Source organism: Meles meles, chromosome 21 (genome assembly GCF_922984935.1).
Source record: "Meles meles chromosome 21, mMelMel3.1 paternal haplotype, whole genome shotgun sequence".
Classification (NCBI taxonomy): domain Eukaryota; kingdom Metazoa; phylum Chordata; class Mammalia; order Carnivora; family Mustelidae; genus Meles; species Meles meles.
In genome coordinates, this window is record NC_060086.1 from 6,821,600 (window position 1) to 6,842,047 (window position 20,448).

The window sequence follows — 20,448 nt, forward strand, 5'->3', positions numbered from 1 at the left end:
TTGAGTCCCACATCGGGCTCCCTGCTTGGCGGAGGGCCGGCTTCTCCCTCTCCCTCTGCCTTCTGCTCTGCCTGCTTGTGCTCTCTCTCAATCTCTCTGTCAAATAAATAAATAAAATCTTTAAAAAAAAAAACAGCTAAAGAAGAAAACTCACATAATCATTTCAACTGATGCAGAAAAAGCATTTGACAAAACTCAACACTCATTCATGATTTAAAAACAACAACTCTCTGAAAAATAGTAATAGAAGGGAACTTCCTCAGCTTGATTAAAAGTACCTTAAAAAAAAAAAAAAAGCAAAAAACCAAAAAACCTACAGCTAACATTGTACTTGGATGCTTCCACCCCAAGACCAAGAACAAAGCAAGAATGGCTGCTCTCACTACCTTAATCAGCTAGTGACCAAAGTTGAAGCCAAAGCAGTAAGGCAAAAACGAGAAATGCAAGGCGTACAGATCAGAAAGGAAAGAATGTATCTAGCTCTATTAGCTCATGACGTGACTGCGCATGTAGAAAATCCGAAGAAATCTACAAAAGCATTCCTAGAATAAGCGAGTTTAACAAGGTCTGGGGATACAAGATAAATATAAAGAAATATTTGCTCTTCGTTAAGAGGACAAAAGGACCAGCTAGCGCGGAAGCAACGGCTGGGTTAAAATTAATAAAAGGAAACCTCACTAAAACGGACTCCGGAGGCTACCAGTAGGGGGAGTCGTCTTATTTCCTAACACTCATGCTCAATTGCAAACCCAACGGGAAGAAACTATTTGCAAACTGGTTCTCCCTCACTAACCCAGAAGGAGGAGGAAAGCCTTTCCTATACCCCAGCAACAGCCCAGCCAATGAGAGACTGTCACCCCTCAGCCAATGAGAAGCTGCTAGACTCTGTGCCCCCAGCTTCTCCCAAGGGACTTGTTTTAACAAACTTCTCAACTTGTGCATCTTCTCGAAAAGAGCGTTCCTACCTGGACTTGCCTGTGGTTTTTGCCATAGTTTGTTTTTCATAGATTCTCCCTTATTCCCAAGTAAAACCATTTTAAATAACTGGCAGTTTGGGGGTGCCTGGCTGACTCAGTCGGTAAGCAAGCGATGAGTTCGAGCCCCACATTGAGCAAGGAACCTACTTTAAAAAAGAGTAAGGTTGGGGCGCCTGGGTGGCTCAGTGGGTTAAAGCCTCTGCCTTGGGCTCAGGTCATAATCCCCGGGTCCTGGGATCGAGCCCCACATCGGCTCTCTGTGCAGCGGGGAGCCTGCTTCCCCCTCTTTCCCTGTCTGCCTCTCTGCCTACTTGTGATCTCTGTCTATCAAATAAATAAATAAAATATTTTTAAAAAAAAATAAGGAACTGCCAGCTTCCTTTTTTAAGGTTAGCAGTTGCAAATCGCGCATTCAACAAAGGATGACTATGTAAGATATATAAAGAACGCTCAAAACACAAGAGCTAAAAAAAAAAAAAAAGAAAGAAAGAAAAAAAGTAAGCAATCCAATTATAACATGAGCAAAAGCTACGAACAGACATTTCAATAAAGGAAAAACAACAGATGGCAAATAAGCAGATGCAAAGATGTCCAACATCGCGGAGTCATTAAGGAAAGGCAAATTAAAACCAAAATGCCATGACGCACCTCTTAGCATGACTTCAGTAAAATCTGGGGACAGTACGAAATGTTGCTGAGGACGCAAAGAAACTGGACAGCTCACACACTGCTGACGGAAATGACAAATGGTACAGCCACTCAGGACAGCAGTTTGGCTGTTTCTTTAAAAGTACAACTACCATACAACCCCGAAATCGCATCCATACGCATTTACCCCATAGAAATGAAGACGTGTTCACACAAACACCTGTACCTAGGTGGTTTTCAGCTGCTTTGTTTCTAATACCCCCACACTGGAAACAATCCAGACATCCTTCAAGCAGGAGATGGTTAGTTACAGAAGTAGTTCACATCCCTACCGGGCAATATCACTCAGCAATAACAAGGGACAAGCCATCGAGACACATGACAAGCTGCATGAACAAGAATCACTCTGGGTGACCAAAACCAACACCAAAAGTTACTGTTCATACTGTGTGATTCCATTTACATAACATTCTTTTTCTTAAGTTTTACTCATTTGCATAATCTCTTTGCCCAGCATGGGCTTTGAACTCACGCCCCCAGATCAAGAGTCCTAAGCTCTGCCAACTGAGCCAGCCAGGCACCCCTATATATAATATTCTTGAAATGACAACAGATGAGTGATTGCCAGGGGCCAGGATGGGGCGTGGCTATTAGAGAGCAGATGAGAATGGGGCACCTGGGTGGCTCAGTCTTTGAGTGTCTGACTTCGGCTCCGATCATGATCCCAACGTCCTGGGATCCAGCTCCATATGGGGCTCCCTGCTCGGTAGGGAGCCTGCTTCTCCCCCTCCGGCTCCCCTGTGCTTATATTCCCTCTCTCCTGATCTGTCTCTGTCATAAATAAATAAAATCTTTAAAAAAAAAAAAAAGGTATTAAGAGCCTCACAGTGGGGGCGCCTGGGTGGCTCAGTGGGTTAAAGCCTCTGCCTTCAGCTCAGGTCATGATCCCAGGGTCCTGGGATCAAGCCCCACATCCTGCTCTCTGCTCAGCGGGGAGTCTGTTTCCCCCACCTCTCTCTCTGCCTGCCTCTCTGCCTACTTCTGATCTCTCCCTGTCAAATAAATAAATAAAGTCATTTTTTAAAAAAAGCCTCATGATCACCTTCTCCACAAATTGAAAAATCAATCAATCAATCACCGATGAGGGACCCCTGCGGTTTGGAAATGCTCTGTGTCCTACCAATGTCAATATCCTGGTTGCGATCTTGTACTATAATTTTATAAGATGCCATCGCTGGGGGAAACCTGGTAGAGAGTATGGAGATCTCCGTGTCGCTTTTTACAACCACATGTGAGCAACTCTGCATTATTTTTTACAACTGTGTGTGAATCTACAAAGATCCCCAAATAAAAAGACCAGTTACACAAAGAAAGAAAGACACGAGGTACCATCAGCAACCAGAGTGTGCATGTCCCACTTCGAAGTGTTGGAAAAACTTTGTGCTGGTCGAATGAGACTCTGCAGGCTGAATTCTGCCCCAGGGCTGCACTTTGCAACCCTTGACCAAGCGCTGGGAACACAGATAAGTGCTGTGATCAAATGAAACTGATAACCACATTTAAAACACACGTGTAGCGATACGCATAATCATGACTGTTTATTTCTCATCCGCACACATCCGCACACATCATACACAAATACTGCACACTGCACCCACCCCCCAACACCCACACTCACACACGCCCTCCACCAGACGGACACCCAGACGCTGCAGCCGAATGATGACACCTCCCATAAGGACTCAGCCTTCACAGTAGGCACAGATGGGTCCCCTGTGTACCCTTTTTGCCCTTCTCCTTGTCCCTGATTTATTCCCAGCAAGGGCATCTGGACCCCCAAGGTTCTCAAGCCTCAGGCTCTTCCCTTCTTTGGCGCCACCACCCCCCCCCCACCCCCACCCCCCCCCACCCCCTTGCACACAGCTCTCCCGGGTTCTCATGCTGGAGGCTGCAAGAAGGTTGCCCCAGCGGAGACTGCCTACTGAGGCTGGCAGAGGAACGGCCAGAGCGTGCTAGGACTGGAAGAAACAGGAGAGTGCCCCAGGGGCCACCATCGGGGGAAGCTGGCCCCAGGCCCCTGATGCCTACTTCCCGGGGTGGGACATTGGGCAGGAGATAAGGAACAGGCTCATGGAGTCACAGGCACTCTTCTCTCCCTTCTTCTTTTCCTAGTGCTTTGCTCCTTGGAAACACACACACACACACACACACACACACACACACACACACACACAGACGTACTGCAGACCCTGAGCACAACTCTGCCCTACAGCTCACTATTTAAATCGCACTATTAAGTGGTTAGTGAGTATATGCCCAGAGTTCTATGCAGATGTCACCTGAAAGACATTTTCAGCACCCCAAAAAGAATCCCTGTACCCATTAGTAGCCACTCCTCATTTCCTCCCAACACTCCCACCCCAGCCCTCTGACCACGGCCCATCTGTTCTGTCTCTATAGATTTTCCTCCTCTGGACATTTAGGGCTCGGTGGGTTAAGCCGCTGCCTTCGGCTCAGGTCATGATCTCAGGGTCCTGGGATCGAGTCCCGCATCGGGCTCTCTGCTCAGCCGGGAGCCTGCTTCCCACTCTCTCTCTCTGCCTGCTTCTCTGTCTACTTGTGATCTCTCTCTGTCAAATAAATAAATAAATAAATCTTTAAATCTTTAAAAAAAATTTTTAAATAAAGTTTTTAAAGATTTTATTTATTTATTTGAGAGACAGAGCACAAGTAGGGGGAGCAGCAGGTAGAGGGAGAAACAGGCTCCCCACTGAGCAGGGAGCCCGATGCGGGGCTCGATCCCACGACCCCAGGACCATGACCCGAGCGGAAGGCAGATGCCCATCCCCCTGAGCCACCCAGGTGCCCCTGGATATATATATATATATATATATTTTTTTTTTTTTTTTAATGGAATCACCCAACGTGTCAGGCTTTGTGACCGGCATCTTTAACTTACTGTAATGTCGTCAAAGGCTATCCAGGTGTGGGTGCCTTATTCCTTTTTACGGCCAAATAATATTCCATTGATAGATATACCCCATCTGGTTAATCATTCATCGGGTGACACTCGGAACGTCTCCACTTTGGGGCTATTATGAATAATGCTGCTACGAACAGGACATTCGTGGGCAAGCTTTTGCGTGAACCTATTTATTACTTCCCTTGAGTAGATACCCAGCAGCGGAAAAGCTGGGGCAAATAGTGGCCTGACCTTTTGAGGAACTGCCAGACTGGTTTTCACAAGCAGCCATGACATGTGACGTCCCAAACAGAGTATGGGGTTCCTGTTTCTCTAGCTCCTTGGGACCGTCCGTCCGTGTCCATCTTTACGATTCCAGGCACCCCTGTGGGTATGAAGTGGTATCTCTTTATGGTTGTTGTTGGTTTGGTTTTTTTTTTTTTAGGGGATGCCTGGGTAGCTCAGTCGGTTAAGCATCTGCCTTTGGCTTAGGTCAGGATCCCAGGGTCCTGGGATTGAGTCCCGCATGGGGCTCTCTGCTCAGCGGGGAGGCTGCTTCTCCTTCTGACCTTCCCCCCTTTCATGATTTCTCTCTCTTACCCTCTCTCTCAAATAAATAAATAAAATCTTTTTAAAAAAATCTTTTAAAAAGATCTTTTTTAAAAAAGATTTTATTTATTTTTAAAGATTTTATTTATTTTTTTGACAGACAGAGATCAGAAGTAGGCAGAGAAGCAGGTGGGGGGGGGGAGCAGGCTCCCTGCTGAACAGAGAGCACGATGCGGGGCTCGATCCCAGGACCCTGAGATCAGGACCTGAGCCAAAGGCAGAGGTTTTAACCCACTGAGCCACCCAGGCGCCCCCTTTGGCCATTTTTTAAATTGGGTAATTTGTCTTTTTATTATTGGGTTGTAAGAACCGTGGTAGATATTAAGCACAGAGCTAACTGGAGCTGCTTGCCCGGAGCCAAAGTCTTACTTGCAGAGTCCCTGAAGTTTGGCCCCTGGGCATGAAGCTTCCTGTCCAGCTACCTCCTCTCAGCCCTGCCCAGCAGGCCCCCATCCCTCAGCCTCTGGAGCCTGGCCCCCCTCCTTGCCCACCTGCCCTAACCCAAGCAGCTCAGAACAAGCCCCTCCTCACAGTTGAGGAACTTGAGGCTCTGGGAGGAAAAGCACTTGCTCAAGGTCACGCGGCGGGGGAGGGGCCGCTGGGCTCCCTTTCTGGTCTGGCCAACTACACCCCACGCTCTCTCCAACTACACCCCACGCTCTCTCCACACAGTCTCTGCACCTTGGCGTGTCCTGCCTGGGTTTTTTTGTGTGTTTTTTTCCCTGGTTTACTCTCACGTTGTGTCCATTCTCATCCCAGCCCTGGGCGGTGGGTCCTACAGACACTGTTTTCTTTGCTGGACAGAAGAGGAAGCTCAGGTAAGAGAAGTGACAGGACTGTCCTCAGCCCCGTAGCTGGCAAGGGACCGAGCTCACAGCCTCTCCACCCCGGCACCACCAGCCAGGGACGCAGGCTCTGGCCGAAAGCATCTGACCTTGACGCCCCTAAACCCAGCCTAGCTGCCTGGGGGCTCTATTTCTCTTCTCGCCCAAAGCCACCCCCACAAACCAGGAAAATACAGCAGCCAGCAGTCCACTGAAATGGACCCGGGCTACCCGAAGCTTCTGAAGGGCAGCCCCCACCCCGCACCAGCTGGGCCCTCTGGCCGGGCACTCCCAGCCCTGCCCAGCCCAGCCCCAACAGGCCCAGCCCAAGACCTTTGCCCCTGCAAGAAGCAGGACCGTAGTTTTCGTGGGCCTCTGGCCCTGTTTCCCTTACTTTGCTATCATCCCGGGGCCTGGGCGCTTAGGGAAGAGGACACAGGCTGCACGCGTGTGGTTTGAAAGATGTGGGCAAACCAGAAAACCTCTTAGGTCCAGCTCTGTGAGGGCTCTCCCCTCCCTTGGAGGTGCCCTTGGTTCCTACTAGATTACAAAGCTCCCTTGGGGCAAATAAAACTGGCAGAAATCCTTGCCCTTTGGGGGAGATGACATACGGGAGAAGAGAACGAATGAAAAATAAATTAAAAAAATCGAGTATGGGGCCCCTGGGTGGCTCAGTCGGTCCAGAGTCCGAGTCTTGATTTCAGCTCAGGTCATGACCTCAGAGTCGTGAGATCGAGCCCTGCATTAGGCTCCGTGCTGGGCGTGGAACCTGCTTGGGATTCTTTCTCTCCCTATCCCTCTGCCCCTCCCTCAAATAAATAAAAATCCATCTTAGATAAATAAATAAACAAACGAACCTCAAGTTTGCTACCTTCCCTGGACTAGAGCTGGATGATGAGTCAAGCAACATGAGTTTCCTAATGTGATGGAGGGCGCCGGCCCCTTGCTGACTGATCTGACATTTATTCACACCTAACAACCTGGTTTCTGAGATTTGTCTCCATCAGCCCACGTGCCTGCTGCTGAGGACCAGGCCGAGCACTGGATAAAATGAACAGGAAAGTAGCATCCTGAAGGGGATTTCGAGGAAGGAGCCCCTAACTTTTGGCAAGATGCTAGAATATTGTCTGGAAATTCCCACCGAGCAATGACAGTTGTCGCCCGCTGATTGAAACAAGAGTTGGGCCTGAGCACAGAGATCTGATGGCCCCGCTCCTAACGATTACAGTCCGCTCCAAATTGTCCTTTAAGGATATTCTGCGGACACCTGGGGGGCTCAGTCGGTAAAGCATCTGACTCTTGATTTCAGCTCATGTCTTGATCTCAGGGTCCTATGGTTAAGCCCCATGTTGGGCTTAAAAAAAAAAAAAAAAGAATATTCTGCTCTCCCTTTAGATGTTAACTCCATCCAGGGAACTTAAGTCTATGTTTATTAACAGGCTGAACCGGGATCTTTCTCTTTCAGTTAAAAGGACCAAAGTAGCGTGGAAAACCAACCACTCCAGATTTAGACTGGCTTGCTCACGTCCAAGGTGAGTCCCCTAAAGAAAGGCCAGTAAAATTCTCAGTTTCCAACTCAGGCAAATGAAGGCCCCCCAAAACCTTCTAGTTTCTATTATTATTGCAAAGATCCAGGGCATTAAAAAAACATTTTTTTTAACATTGTTACTAATTTAAGCACTCCAGTTGCTTCCACGCCTCTGGTGGGTCTTTCCAATGTCCTCCCAGTTCCCAGGGTCTGGCCTTCCAGAAACTACAAGGGGCTCTTCCCAACCCTCACCCTTTTTTTTTTTTAAGATTTTATTTATTTATTTGACAGATGGAGATCACAAGTAGGCAAAAGAGGCAGGCACAGAGAGAGGAGGAAGCAGGCTCCCTGCGGAGCAGAGAGCCCAACGCGGGACTTGATCCCAGGACCCTGGGATCATGACCTGAGCTGAAGGCAGAGGCTTAACCCACTGACCCACCCAGGCACCCCCCAACCCTCACTCTTAATCAGCTTGGAGAAATACGAGTCTGTCTCTGTCTTTATTGACACCGACTTATACTCTCAGGGTTCAACTTCTCTGCTCTCAAGCAACCCCTGTCTCAAAGTATTAAAATAATAGAGCTTCAGATAATAGGGGTTTCTAATAAACATCAACAGTTTCCTGCCTCTGAACCTATTCCCTCTTATCCAGTAAGAGCTATGCCCCCTTTTCTCCCTACTTCCTCTGCCCGTATTCATTTACTGGGCCAAGATTTCTTAGGAAAGTATCACGCCAGAATTTCTTCCTCCTAAAAGGGAAAAGTAATTCCAGAAGTTGCAGGAAAATAAAACAAAGCTGAGGGCACCTGGGTGGCTCGGTTGGTTGGGCGACTGCCTTCGGCTCAGGTCATGATCCTGGAGTCCTAGGATCGGGTCCCGCATCCGGCTCCCAGCTCCGCGGGGACTCTGACCTTCTCCCCGCTCATGTCCTCTCTCTCTCTCAAATAAATGGATAAAATCTTTAAAATTAATTAATTAATTAATTAAAGCTGAAATGCCAAACATGAGACATTAATGATCGTTTTGGCGTGTTTTCTGTGCGCTGTCTCTGAAGGCAATGTGATTGAATCTGGGACATGGATCATTCTTTCCTATCAGATCAGCTCCCATTTACTTTATGGGCAAAATCCTCAGCTGACATTGGCAGAAACACTGTCCACCCACCGTCAAGATTCAAAGAGATCCCTCAAAACCTCTTCCCATAATGAATCAACACCGTCTACCGTCTACGTAAAGAGGACCTTCAAGGCGTCAAGTCCATAATAGACGACGACTATTAGGTACTCATTATTCCTTGTATGAGTCACTGTTAACACCCCCATTTTACCTGTGGGAAAACCCAACAGCCCAGGATAGAGATCCGCCCAGGACCTTTGAGCCATAAATAACATTGTCATCCCTCCCCCGACCCTCCCCCCCCCCCCCCCGGTGTTCCTGACCCCAGTGGGCCACAACCAACATCCATTCCCAATGAAAGCCAATGTTTCACCGCAATTCACCTATGAGGTCCTTTTTAATATTCCAGCTGATAAGGATAGCCATGAACTTGTTGCCTTCGCTTGAAAGAATGGAAATACACCTGGACAGTAATGCCCCAGGACTTCACAGAGCATCTCACCTTAAAAGCTGATTTGGAGGGGCGCCTGAGTGGCTCAGTGGGTTAAGCCTCTGCCTTTGGCTCAGGTCATGATCTCAGGGTCCTGGGATCAAGCCCCGCATCGGGCTCTCTGCTCAGCGGGGAGCCTGCTCCCCGCCCCCCACCATCTGCCTCTCTGCCTACTTGTGATCTCTGTCTGTCAAATAAATACATTAAAATCTTTAAAGAAAAAAGCTGATTTGGATGATGGAGAGTTGTCTGCGGGGGTGCCTGGCTGGCTCAGTCAGTACGGTATGTGGCTCTTGATCCTGAGGTCATGAGTTTGAGCCCCATGTTGGTCTTAGAGATTACTTAAGGAAACAAAAATCAATTAAAAATTTTAAAAAGCAAAAAAAAAAAATTTAAAAAGCAAGTTTTCTGCAGGTTCTACTTCATTAAAATATGCCGATGGGTGGCTTCTCTGCTCCCCTCCTCAAACCTCTTCACAGGAATACAACACCCATCTGTTAAAACTTTGGCTTTGAAGGGACATAAAGTCTCCAACGGAAAGCCGCAGCTGGCTCAAGTTTAGGGCAGACACGTAGGGCATCTGACATTGGAATAAGGGCTACGTACGTACGTACCAAGATGGAACCCCTGCTTAAGGCTGACAGATGAACTTTGGACACCCAATGGCAATTTATGTAACCAAAGCAGATTTTTCATGGTTTACTGATGGTCCTCTTTTTTTTTTTTTTTTTTTTTTTAATTTTCTTTATTTCAGAGAGAGAGGGAGGGAGAAATAACATGAGCTGAGAGGCAAAGGGAGCGGGAGAAGCAGATCCCTGCCAGTTGGGGAGCTGGATCCCAGACTCGATCCCAAGACTCTGTGATCATGACCTGAGCCAAAGGCAGACGCTTAACCAACTGAGTCACCCAGGCACTCTAGTTTACTGATGGCTCTTAGTTAAAGGATGATGATGGTAAACGCCATCTACTATCCCAGCCCCCTTGAAGTCACTGAGCTTGCTAGCCCCTTTACCTCTGGCTACTTCAGTCCCACAGGCTGAGTTGTAGGCCAAGGGTAAAACCACCAATATTTATTCTGATCATTGGTGTGCCTTCCGGGTAAGTCATGACTTTGGAAAATTATGGAAACAACAAGGTGTCCTTATTGCCAATGGAAATAATATTCAAGATGGTTCCTATGTCCAAAATGTATTAAATGTCATACTTTTGCCAGCTTCTCTGACTCTTATTAAGGTTCCTAGGCCCTCCAGACTGAACTTTTGAAGGATCAAAGTAACCCAACTTGATGATCTTCCCATCAAAAATGCCATTCTCAAAAAGACCAATAGCCAAACCCATTATGGTCCAAAGGGATATTCTCTCAAATGGTAACTTTGGAAAAATTGACAAAAGACACCCAACAGGGGCGCCTGGGTGGCTCGGTGGGTTAAGCCTCTGCCTTCGGCTCAGGTCATGATCTCAGGGTCCTGGGATCAAGCCTCGCGTGGGGCTCTCTGCTCAGCAGGGAGACTGCTTCCCCCTCTCTCTCTGTCTGCCTCTCTGCCTACTTGTGATCTCTCTCTCTCTCTCTCTGCCAAGTAAACAAATAAAATCTTAAAAAAATAAAATAAAGAAAGTGCCAGACCCCTGGGTTCCTGGGGGGCTCAGTCGGTTTAGTGTCTGATTCTTGATTTTGGCTCAGGTCATGATCTCAGGGTTGTGAGACTGGGCTCCAAGACCAGCATTGAGTCTGCTTGTCCCTCTCCTTCCCCCTGCTTGCTCTTTTCAACTCTCTCTCTCACAAATAAATGGATAAAATCTGAAAAGAAAGAGAGAGAGAGAGAGAAAAAAAAGATAGAAAGAAATAGAGAGAGAGATAGAAGGAGGGAGGGAGGGAGGGAGGAAGGAAGGAAGAAAAGGCACCAAATCCTGATAGGATTTCCTATCAGGATTTCCTAGAATCGAAGATTTCCTAGAACTGAAACGGAGGGCATCTGACAAGACAACTTTTCCAGGATGTCCAGACTAGGCCTGTATGCCTTTTTCTCTTTTTCACAGAATGAAAATACCCTTTCTCTGCATTTCTCAAGCCTTTGCAAAAGGGGGGAACCTCTTCTCTTGATTCTGGCATTTCAGGGACAGCTTTATCATGATCCCGGAATAAAGTAATTTTTCACTTGCTTTTTTCTGAAGGCTTAGATGGTTCAGAATTCATAAAAATCCTTCTTTTATCTGAACTATTAACTGACCAAAAAAATTTTAAGAATCTAAAAGATAAACTTTTTAAAATAAAAATAATAAACTTTAAAAATTTAAAATAAAAACGAGTTATGAACCGATGATGGATTCTTATCCAAATCCATGGTCTCTGAATTTACAACTTTAGGTTGTATTATTCAGTAACATTTGTTTTCAACACAGTTCTTTTGAGATAACAATATTTATTATTCATTTTTCTAATTTCTCTAGTTTTTATTTTTTAAAGACTTATTTATTTATTTTGGGGGGAAAGGGCAGAGAGAGGGAGAGAGTGAATCTCCAGCAGACTCCCTGTTGAGCAGGGAGCCCCTCTCAGGGCTTAATCTCATGACCCTGAGAATACCATCTGAGCCAGTCAAGAAGTAGAGACTTAGGGTGCCTGGGTGGCTCAGTGGGTTAAGCCTCTACCTTTGGCTCAGGTCATGATCTCACGGTCCTGGGATCGTCCTGGGATCGAGCCCTGCATTGGGCTCTCTGCTCAGCAGGGAGCCTGCTTCCTTCTCTCTCACTCTCTGCCTGCCTCTCTGACTACTTGTGATCTCTGTCAAATACATAAATAAAATCTTAAAAAAAAAATTAGAGGCTTAACCGACTGAGGCACCCAGGTGCTCCTCTTTTTTTTTTTTTTTAAGATTTTATTTATTTATTTGACAGAGAGAAATCACAAGAGAGGCAGGCAGAGAGAGAGGAAGGGAAGCAGGCTCTCTGCTGAGCAGAGAGCCAGATGTGGGACTCGATCCCAGGACCCTGAGATCAGGACCTGAGCTGAAGGCAGCGGCTTAACCCACTGAGCCACCCAGGCGCCCCTAAGATTTTATTTTAATCACTGAACTCTACCTCTGAAACTAATAATATACTATATGTTAGTTAATTGAACTTAAATACATTTTTAAAAAAATATTTTAAAGTAATCTCTGCACCCAACATGGGTCTCGAACTCACGACCCTGAGATCGAGAGCTGCATTCTCTCTGACTGAACCTGCAGGGAGCCCTGAGATAATAAGTCTCTGAAATGTTGCTGCTCTGCCAAGAGTTACACTTTTGCTTCATGTTGATACTTACACTGTTTCTTCCCAGTGCACTGGATTGGTTCTTTCCATGTGCTTATGCAATATTTACTATTCTGCTCTTGCGGCTACTCTAAGCAGGGACTTCCGGGAGCCATCCATGAGCCCCGGCTTGCCTTCATAGGGAGAAACTTTTCTTCCCTAAACTGGAATTAAGAGCCAAGAAACATTTTCAGCTGGCTACCTGCAGACCCAGCATCCTGGTTTAGAATCAGCATACAGTTTGAAATTGTCATGTTTCTTTTGATTCTGTACTTGCCTATCAGTATTTCATAAAAACAATGTCCCCAGTTAGGTGATGCTAGCTCGACCCTTTAAGAGGACCTCCAATGCCCATAACCTGGAGAAGACACAGACCTCAGACGGGAAGTACCCGAGAGTTCTCCCTCCTTACTCTCCTTGTTACTCAAATGTGGTCCGAAATGGTTTCCAATTGCTATGCACTTCCTTCCAGTGTGGGTCCTCCCAGCCACTGAGGGACAAAACCAGTCTATACCAAATACCTAACTCTTGGTCAGAGATGCTTTCAAGGAAAGATTTTGATCTCAAAGAAGGAAACGTGAAAATTAATGAAGGGAACCCTCCCTGAAATGGACCTGGAATGCTGGAACAGGAGGCAGGTGGGGCCGTCCACCACTCCGTGTGGATTACAGGGAAGAATGGTCAGTTGCAGACCCCAGCAGAAGAACCTCAGCAGGACAGAGTCATCAGTTATGGGGCCCCAAACGGAAAGATCCACATGTGGCATCTTCTAGAAGAAACTGACCACCTCTGCCACTCAGGCAATGAGAAAGGGAAACCGTCATTACCCTGAACTCTTGCTTCGCGTCAAATGGACTTTTGTCCAGAACAAGCCCTCCCAACTTCCTTCTTCTTCCCCATAAAATAATGTTCCTCTCCTTTGCTTGTTGGACTTGCCTACCGTTTTGGGGCAGCTTGCTCGTCCTGGGTTGTAATCCTCTGCTTTTCCCAAAGAAACCCATTTTTAATGGTAAAATAACTGGCAGTTTTCCTTTTAAGGTTCATGGGAGCAAGGACAGTACAAGTAAGATCTCTGACTTTCCACTTTTGCCTAGATCAAACCTTTCACCACCATTTCATTAAGATGGGTCACAGCTCCCCGGGAGGGAGGACGAGGCGGTGAAGGAGGAATCGACGAGGAGGAGGGACTTGCGGGAAGGGAGAGCGGCTCTGCTAAAGATATCCGGGACCACTACAGGACTAAGAGCTAAGGGGGCTGCAGTGGGGCGGGAAGTGAATTTGAGTCCAGCGCTGCTTTGGGGCATCTTCTCGGTACCTTTGGTGCGGAAAGGCGGGTTCCTGGCTTCTGAGCGCAGACCTCCAGGGCCTGGATCAAACCGGGACTGCGCGCCAGCCAGGGCGGGAGGGACCGAGGAGCAGGTGCGCAGCTCCGGGGGCAGCCTTCCTCTCCGGAAAACAGCCCCGGCCACGCCCACACTGGGCGCTCCCAGGCCCCAGGGACCCCGGCCAGCTGGCAGAGACCCCTTCCCCACGCCGCCTGTGCCAATGGCGCCGAAAGTGTGGGGAAGTCGGGCAGTGTCGCGCAGATCGCGATTTGTACCGCAAGCCCTGCCGGCCCCAGACAATTAACTCGGGAACCGTCAGGGGCGAGAAGCGAGGGGCGGGGTGGCAGGCCCCGCCCTCACTTGGCAGCCCCCACCCCGAGCTGTGCGCCACTCCCAGCCAAGTCCGTCCTCCCCGGGCGCTCGGCGAAGGTGGGAAGTGGGGCCACGTCACTGTCCCCAGGCCGGGGGAACGGCGGCTCCGCCCCTCCCACCCCCGCCAGAGCTCTGGGCACGGATCTAAGACTCACCGGCCCCAGCCCAGGGCCAGCCCAGTCGCCGCCGCCCGCCCACAAAGCCACAGGCAGGTGCCGGCGCTGCAGAGGCGCGAGCGGGCAGAGCGGAGCCGTTAGCGCGCGCCGTCCGTGCGTCCGTCCGTGCGCCCGTCCGTGCGTCCGTCCGCTGAGGCCTCCGTCCGTCGGCACGCAGCAGCTCCCGCCCAGGCCCAGCGGCCACGGCCCCTCGTCGTCCCGCACCCTGAGCCGCCCGGCAGAGCCGGCTTCGGCGCGCGGCAGCCATGTCCATGGGCCTGGAGATCGCGGGCACCGCGCTGGCCGTGATGGGCTGGCTGAGCACCATCGTGTGCTGCGCGCTGCCCATGTGGCGGGTGACGGCCTTCATCGGCAGCAGCATCATCACGGCGCAGATCACCTGGGAGGGCCTGTGGATGAACTGCGTGGTGCAGAGCACCGGCCAGATGCAGTGCAAGGTGTACGACTCGCTGCTGGCGCTGCCCCAGGACCTGCAGGCGGCCCGCGCCCTCATCGTCGTGTCCATCCTGCTGGCCGCCTTCGGGCTGCTCGTGGCGCTGGTGGGCGCCCAGTGCACCAACTGCGTGCAGGACGACACGGCCAAGGCCAAGATCACCATCGTGGCGGGCGTGCTCTTCCTGCTGGCCGCCGTGCTCACGCTGGTGCCGGTGTCCTGGTCGGCCAACACCATCATCCGGGACTTCTACAACCCGCTGGTGCCCGACGCGCAGAAGCGTGAGATGGGCGCGGGGCTGTACGTGGGCTGGGCGGCCGCCGCGCTGCAGCTGCTGGGGGGCGCGCTGCTCTGCTGCTCCTGCCCGCCCAGCGACAAGAAGTACGCGCCCACCAAGATCCTCTACTCGGCGCCGCGCTCCGCCGGCCCCGGCACCAGCACCGCCTACGACCGCAAGGACTACGTCTGAGGCGCGGCCGCGGGGAGACCCCAGCACCCCCCCTCGAGCGGGAGCGCCCACCAGCCCGGCGCGCAGCCTCCGGTCGGAGACCAGCCCACCCCTCGTGCCGGGAGCTCTCCCACTGGACTGCGAGGGACCCCCCACCCGGCCGCCCCTTCCCCCGCCGCACACCTCTCCCCCGATCCTCCCCCCACCCCGGGCCCCCGGGTCGGGGAGCGGGACCACGGCGCGCGCGGGGGACCAGCCCGCACGGACAGTGAAACCTTGTTCCTCCGGAGCGCGGGGCTGCGGGGGCCAGGCCCGTCGAGCCCCAGCCCCGTCGGGCCGCAGCCCCGAAGCCCCCGTTGGGTGGGGACAGGCTGTCTTGAAAAGGGCCAGTGGGTATTTTTCAATAAAAGCCTTTCGTTTTGCATTTGCGGGCGCTTCCTTGTCCTGAGAGCCGAAGGGCGTCGGCCTCCCAGCGGATCGCCCCCCACCCCCCACCCATTCCACTCCCCGCCAGGGTTGGCCTTGGCTGGATTCTGCTCACGGGGCACCCAGGAGTGAAGCTCAGAGAGGGCAGACGTTGGGTAACCGAGAAAGCGGGTTGGAAACTGGGCTGGGCGCGCCCTAGGGGGCCATTTGGCCTCCTCCCTGGGGATCCGGACGTTGAAGGCCCCATCTCCAGAGGCGGGTATGAGCCGTCATGGCCTGCTCAGTGGACAGAGGCGTGGGGGAGGCCGGAGAAGGGTGTCGGGGCCTCCCTCGCTAGCCTGTGCTATCTGGGTCTGTACTCCTCGTCCTCCCCGGCTGGCTGCCCACGGAGTCTTCCTGTGCGTGAGAGAGACGTTCAGTGCGATGGTTTCATACTGGGAAGAGGAGAACAAAAAGACCTATTGTTTTTGTAAAACACCGCCTCAAAAGTAAAGCCGGGCAGAATCTTCTCACCGGGAGGCGAGATGAGAGGGGCCTCGTTTTCTTCCCAGGACCCTCCACTGAGAGAGAGAGGGGACTCCGGACCCTCTTAGGGCTTGAGTTTAACCAGGCTTGGAAGCACCTGTGTCTGGGAGAAGGCGCAGGAGTTTCAGACGGTAGGAAATGGGGCACAGATAGGAAATGGGGCCTGTGCCACTGACCAGGAAAAGAGAGATCCCCCACAGCTGGACAGATAGCTTGGTGCAAGAGAGAAGGGGATGAGGCCCAGGGGCCCAGAGGAGGCCAAGTCAGGGAGTCTCCTATGAGGAATTACAAACTCTGGACCTTATTCTGGTGTTTCTGGGAGTCAAGGAAAGACACACCTGGTCAGATTTATGCTCTTAAATATTGTCCCCCCCACAAAAAAATTTTATATATATATCTCCCACAGTGCCCTGGGGAAGCAGGATTCAAGGAGGAAAATGAAGGTTGGGAAACCATCCAAGAGGCTCCGTAGCCATCCCTGTTGAGATGGTGCAGGCAGAAAGAAGTCAGGGGCAGCGGGGCCTGGAGCAAGGCCTGATGGGGGCTGGGAGGAAGGAAGAAGAATAGCACTTGAGAAGCATTTGGATATGTGGAGTGAGGGAGAGAGGGAAAAATTAGGTTAACCCCAATTTTCGGCCTTAGGTCACTGATTGGATTGGTGGTGCCATTTACCAAAATGGGAGACCAAGTTACTGGGGCAAGACGATGGGTTCAGTTTGGGGTGCACGGAGTTTGGCAAGCCCGGGACACCTCCAGGCAGAGACGTCCAGGAAGTGGCAGGACATGTATAGAGACCTGGGACTCGGGAGCGGTAAACGTGGCTCTTGTTAGCACACGGGTGGCACCCGAAACCAGGAGAGTAGATGAGGTCAGTCTAGAAACCAAAGAGAAAAAAGGGTCAAGAGACGGGCGTTGACAAGCCTGTCCGAGGTTGCGGAAGTGGTCAGGCTTGATATGGCCTAAGGAGAAAGCCGGGGATTCAAAGCATCAAGGTGGTCCCTGGTGGCCTTGGCAAGAGGGGTGGGGGCAGATGGGGCGGGCAGAAAGGCGAGCGAGAGATGAGAAGTAAAATCAGAGTACGTAGACCATGAGTCCAAGGGCTTTGCTTATAATGCGAGTTTCGGCCAAGTTAGCAAGTTGACAAGGAGCGAGGGTCAAGGGACAGGCATTTGGGCTTGGGGAGACTTGGGATTATTTCCAAATAGATATTGTATCTCAAACTGCTTTGCCTGCAACAAAGCTAAAGCAGAAGGTCCCAGTGGCCGGGAGACTTTTCAGTAGAATGCTCCGCTCGGCTGCCCCCAAATTCCCTAGTTAAAGAAAACCGACCCGCTGTCGCCCTTTATGACCCAAGGAAGAGGAAGGAGATTACGGCTTTTGGTCATTCTCTGTAGGATTCCGAGAAAGCATGATGGGTTGGGGTTGGGGTCCTGATTAGTCTTTGGGGAACCAGTCTTCTAGCCTGGAGTGCGGAGGCAGGGGGGAGGAAAGGGGGAGAGTGACAGTGAGTATGAAGGGGAGGGGATGAGTGATGGAGACGCATCCTAAGGAGAGCTGGAGAGAAGGGGTGTGGGTTCAGAAAAGCAGGACTCATGGAGCTCAGTGGGGGAAGGGCCAGAGAAGGAGGAGGTTCAGCAAGAGGAGGGGAGAGGGAGGGAACCGAGAGAAGTTTCTCGGGGCCTGTCTGGGATGGAATTGGGGGGGGTTTGTCAGAAGGGTGAAAGGGGTTACATCTGCCTTAAACCTCCACAGTCTCGGGCCTCGGGTGTGCGAGGGGATGACAAGTGGGAACTGAGGGGCGTAGAGTGGGTTCTTTGTCCCAGGGAGCCCTGCACGTGGAAGCAAGGTTATTCATTTACCAAGAGCTTCCAGAAGGCCCCCTGAGCACAATGCCTCCCGGCCACACTAGGACGGAGCTGCAGCCTGGGGCCCTGGCAGCCAGCCTGCCCACCGCAGCCAACCCCCAGGACACACACACACACACACACACACACACACACACACACACACGCACACACACCCCCTGGCCTGGCTTCAGGGGGGGTGTCCCCCCAACTCAAACTCTTCTTATGCTTCTTGGAGTTTAGGGTCTAAAGGGGGTGTCGGCACTAGCAGGGTACAGACCGCAAGCCGCGGGGAGGCTCACGGGAGGGATCCAGGAAAACCACAGGCTGGAGGAGAGACTGGGAGTCGGTGGTTTCTAGATCCCTTCCTTTTCCTGGGTGCCTTTGAGCACATGCCTTCCCCGTCTGGGTCTCCCTTTCTCCACCATTTCCACAAGGGGTTGAACCAGAGGACCCACGAGGGCCCCCATGTTTATCCTTGTCACCCCCTGCTGCAGAAAATTAGGGAGAACAAAATGGGGCCGGCTGAGCAGGGCAGGTCACGCCTCTGGGCCTCAGCTTTCTCATCCACAAAATGGGTATGATACTAGCGTCAGGCCATGTGGAGGACCAGCGGAGCCATCCTCCGGGTTCCCGGGCGGCCTAGTCTTACCCCGTCACGGCACCGTGTTGTGTGGCTTCTTGTCAGACCTCTCCAACAGGAGGTCATCCCCCAAGGTCGGGGAAACTGTCCTGACCTTCTATCTGTCCGCAGCACCCAACGCAGGCCAGCACCCGTTCGTGGAAAGAAGGCCTGCCTGCCCACCTAGCCCAAGGCGAGGCACACGACAGGACCTCTATGAGCGGGAGCTGGTACTGTTTATGCTTTGGTCTACAAAGCCAGGCCGGGGTCTGGGAACTTGAGAGCAGTGTCTGGGTCATGAGAAAGTTCTGGGTTTCTCCAAAACCCAGAGCCCTGGACACCCCCTGCCAGGCCCTGCGGCTCTGTCCCACTCCACCTCCCACCGTTGTGCCGCGGGGCTGCCCTGCTCCTGCCACACCTGTCCCAGCCCTTCCTCCTGCCGAGACCAAAAGCCAAGTGCTTTATCAAACAAACACAGCATTTATTGTGGTTCCGTCAAGGTCTGCGGCAGGCCTGCAGGAACAGACAGTCCCTTCCTTCTCCCTCCCCTAGCAGGGCTCCAATAAAGGTCATCTGTGCCAAGACAAGAAGGCCCCGCAGAGCGGGTGAAGAGAGCAAGAGTCCTGCTGGGGTGCGGGCTGAGCGACCTTGGACAAGTCACCCGCCGCATCTCGCTCTCAGTTGTACAGGAAGCCATATTGTCACTGATCCCCTCCTCGCCCCCTGCAAGGCACGCATTGCACGATGAGGCCACCAAGGCTCATAAGGTGATGGGGCTAGGCCACTGGCCTTGCCACATCCTGCCAACCTGGTCATGTTCTAGATGTATCCACCTGTCTTCTTCCCCATTTGCTGCCGTGACTCCAACCAGGCCACCACCATCGTTCAGGAACAGCCTCAAGAGGGTCTCCTGCCTCCCCGCTCCCTTCGTATGCTCCACACCTCCCCACCTGGCTATGCCCCATTCCAGGCCACTCACCTCGGCATAGCCAAGGGACTTCTCATGTGACGAAGTCCTGAATCTGACCACATCGGAAAATCCTTCCAGTCCCTTACCCCCCACCCCAATATGCCTCTTAGAATCCCACTCAGACCCCATGGCATGCGTTGAGAGCCTCTCCAGGGCCAGAGTCATGGCCGCCGCCATATTGTCTCCTCTCTTCCCCACCCCAACCCCCAAGGTCCGACTCGTACGGACATCCTTCAATTCTGCATGAACCCTGCCCTCTCTGGGCCCTGGGCCTCACCACAAGCTCTTCTCTGTTCTTGGAAATTTCCCCACCCTTGCCTCACCCCTCCTGGCAAGCTTAGAGGTCATTTCGTGTCTTGGCTGAGGGAAGCTTCCCTGACCGCCAGCCCGTCCCTGCAGAGTGCCATCCATCCAGGACCCCATCATGGCCTTTGTCGGTCTCTGCCAGAATCCCTTCTCCCTTTCCAACCATCCCACAGCATTTCTCGTCAGCTGGCCATAACAGAAGCATAATAAGAAAAAAATGACTAAGGGGGCCTGGGTGGCTCAGTCAATTAAGCATCAGATCCTTGATCTCAGCTCAGGTCTTGATCTCAGGGTCATTGAGTTCAAGCCCTGGGTTGGGCTCCACACCCAGCGTGGAGCCTACTTAAAACACACACACACACATACACACCAGTGTGAACAAATGTTTCTGAACTACACTCTCAACAAAGGACACCTAAAAAAAAAAAAAGAAGAAAGAAGAAGAAGAAGAAGGAAATTACATTGTCTTCTCAACAATTTCTCAGTTCATTGACCATTTCTACTTGAAGACACTTTGGAACAGAATAATATGATCTCCCTGAGCCTGATTCAAGCCACG

General features: G+C 51.4%; 1 protein-coding gene across 1 annotated transcript; it reads left to right on the forward strand.

The window, feature by feature from the left end:
* Positions 1-14,328: 14,328 nt before the first annotated feature.
* Positions 14,329-15,620, forward strand: CLDN3 (claudin 3). The gene has a single exon (XM_045993900.1). The coding sequence runs from the start codon at positions 14,561-14,563 to the stop codon at positions 15,215-15,217; it is 657 nt and encodes a 218-aa protein (XP_045849856.1). The 5' UTR covers positions 14,329-14,560; the 3' UTR covers positions 15,218-15,620.
* Positions 15,621-20,448: the final 4,828 nt, after the last annotated feature.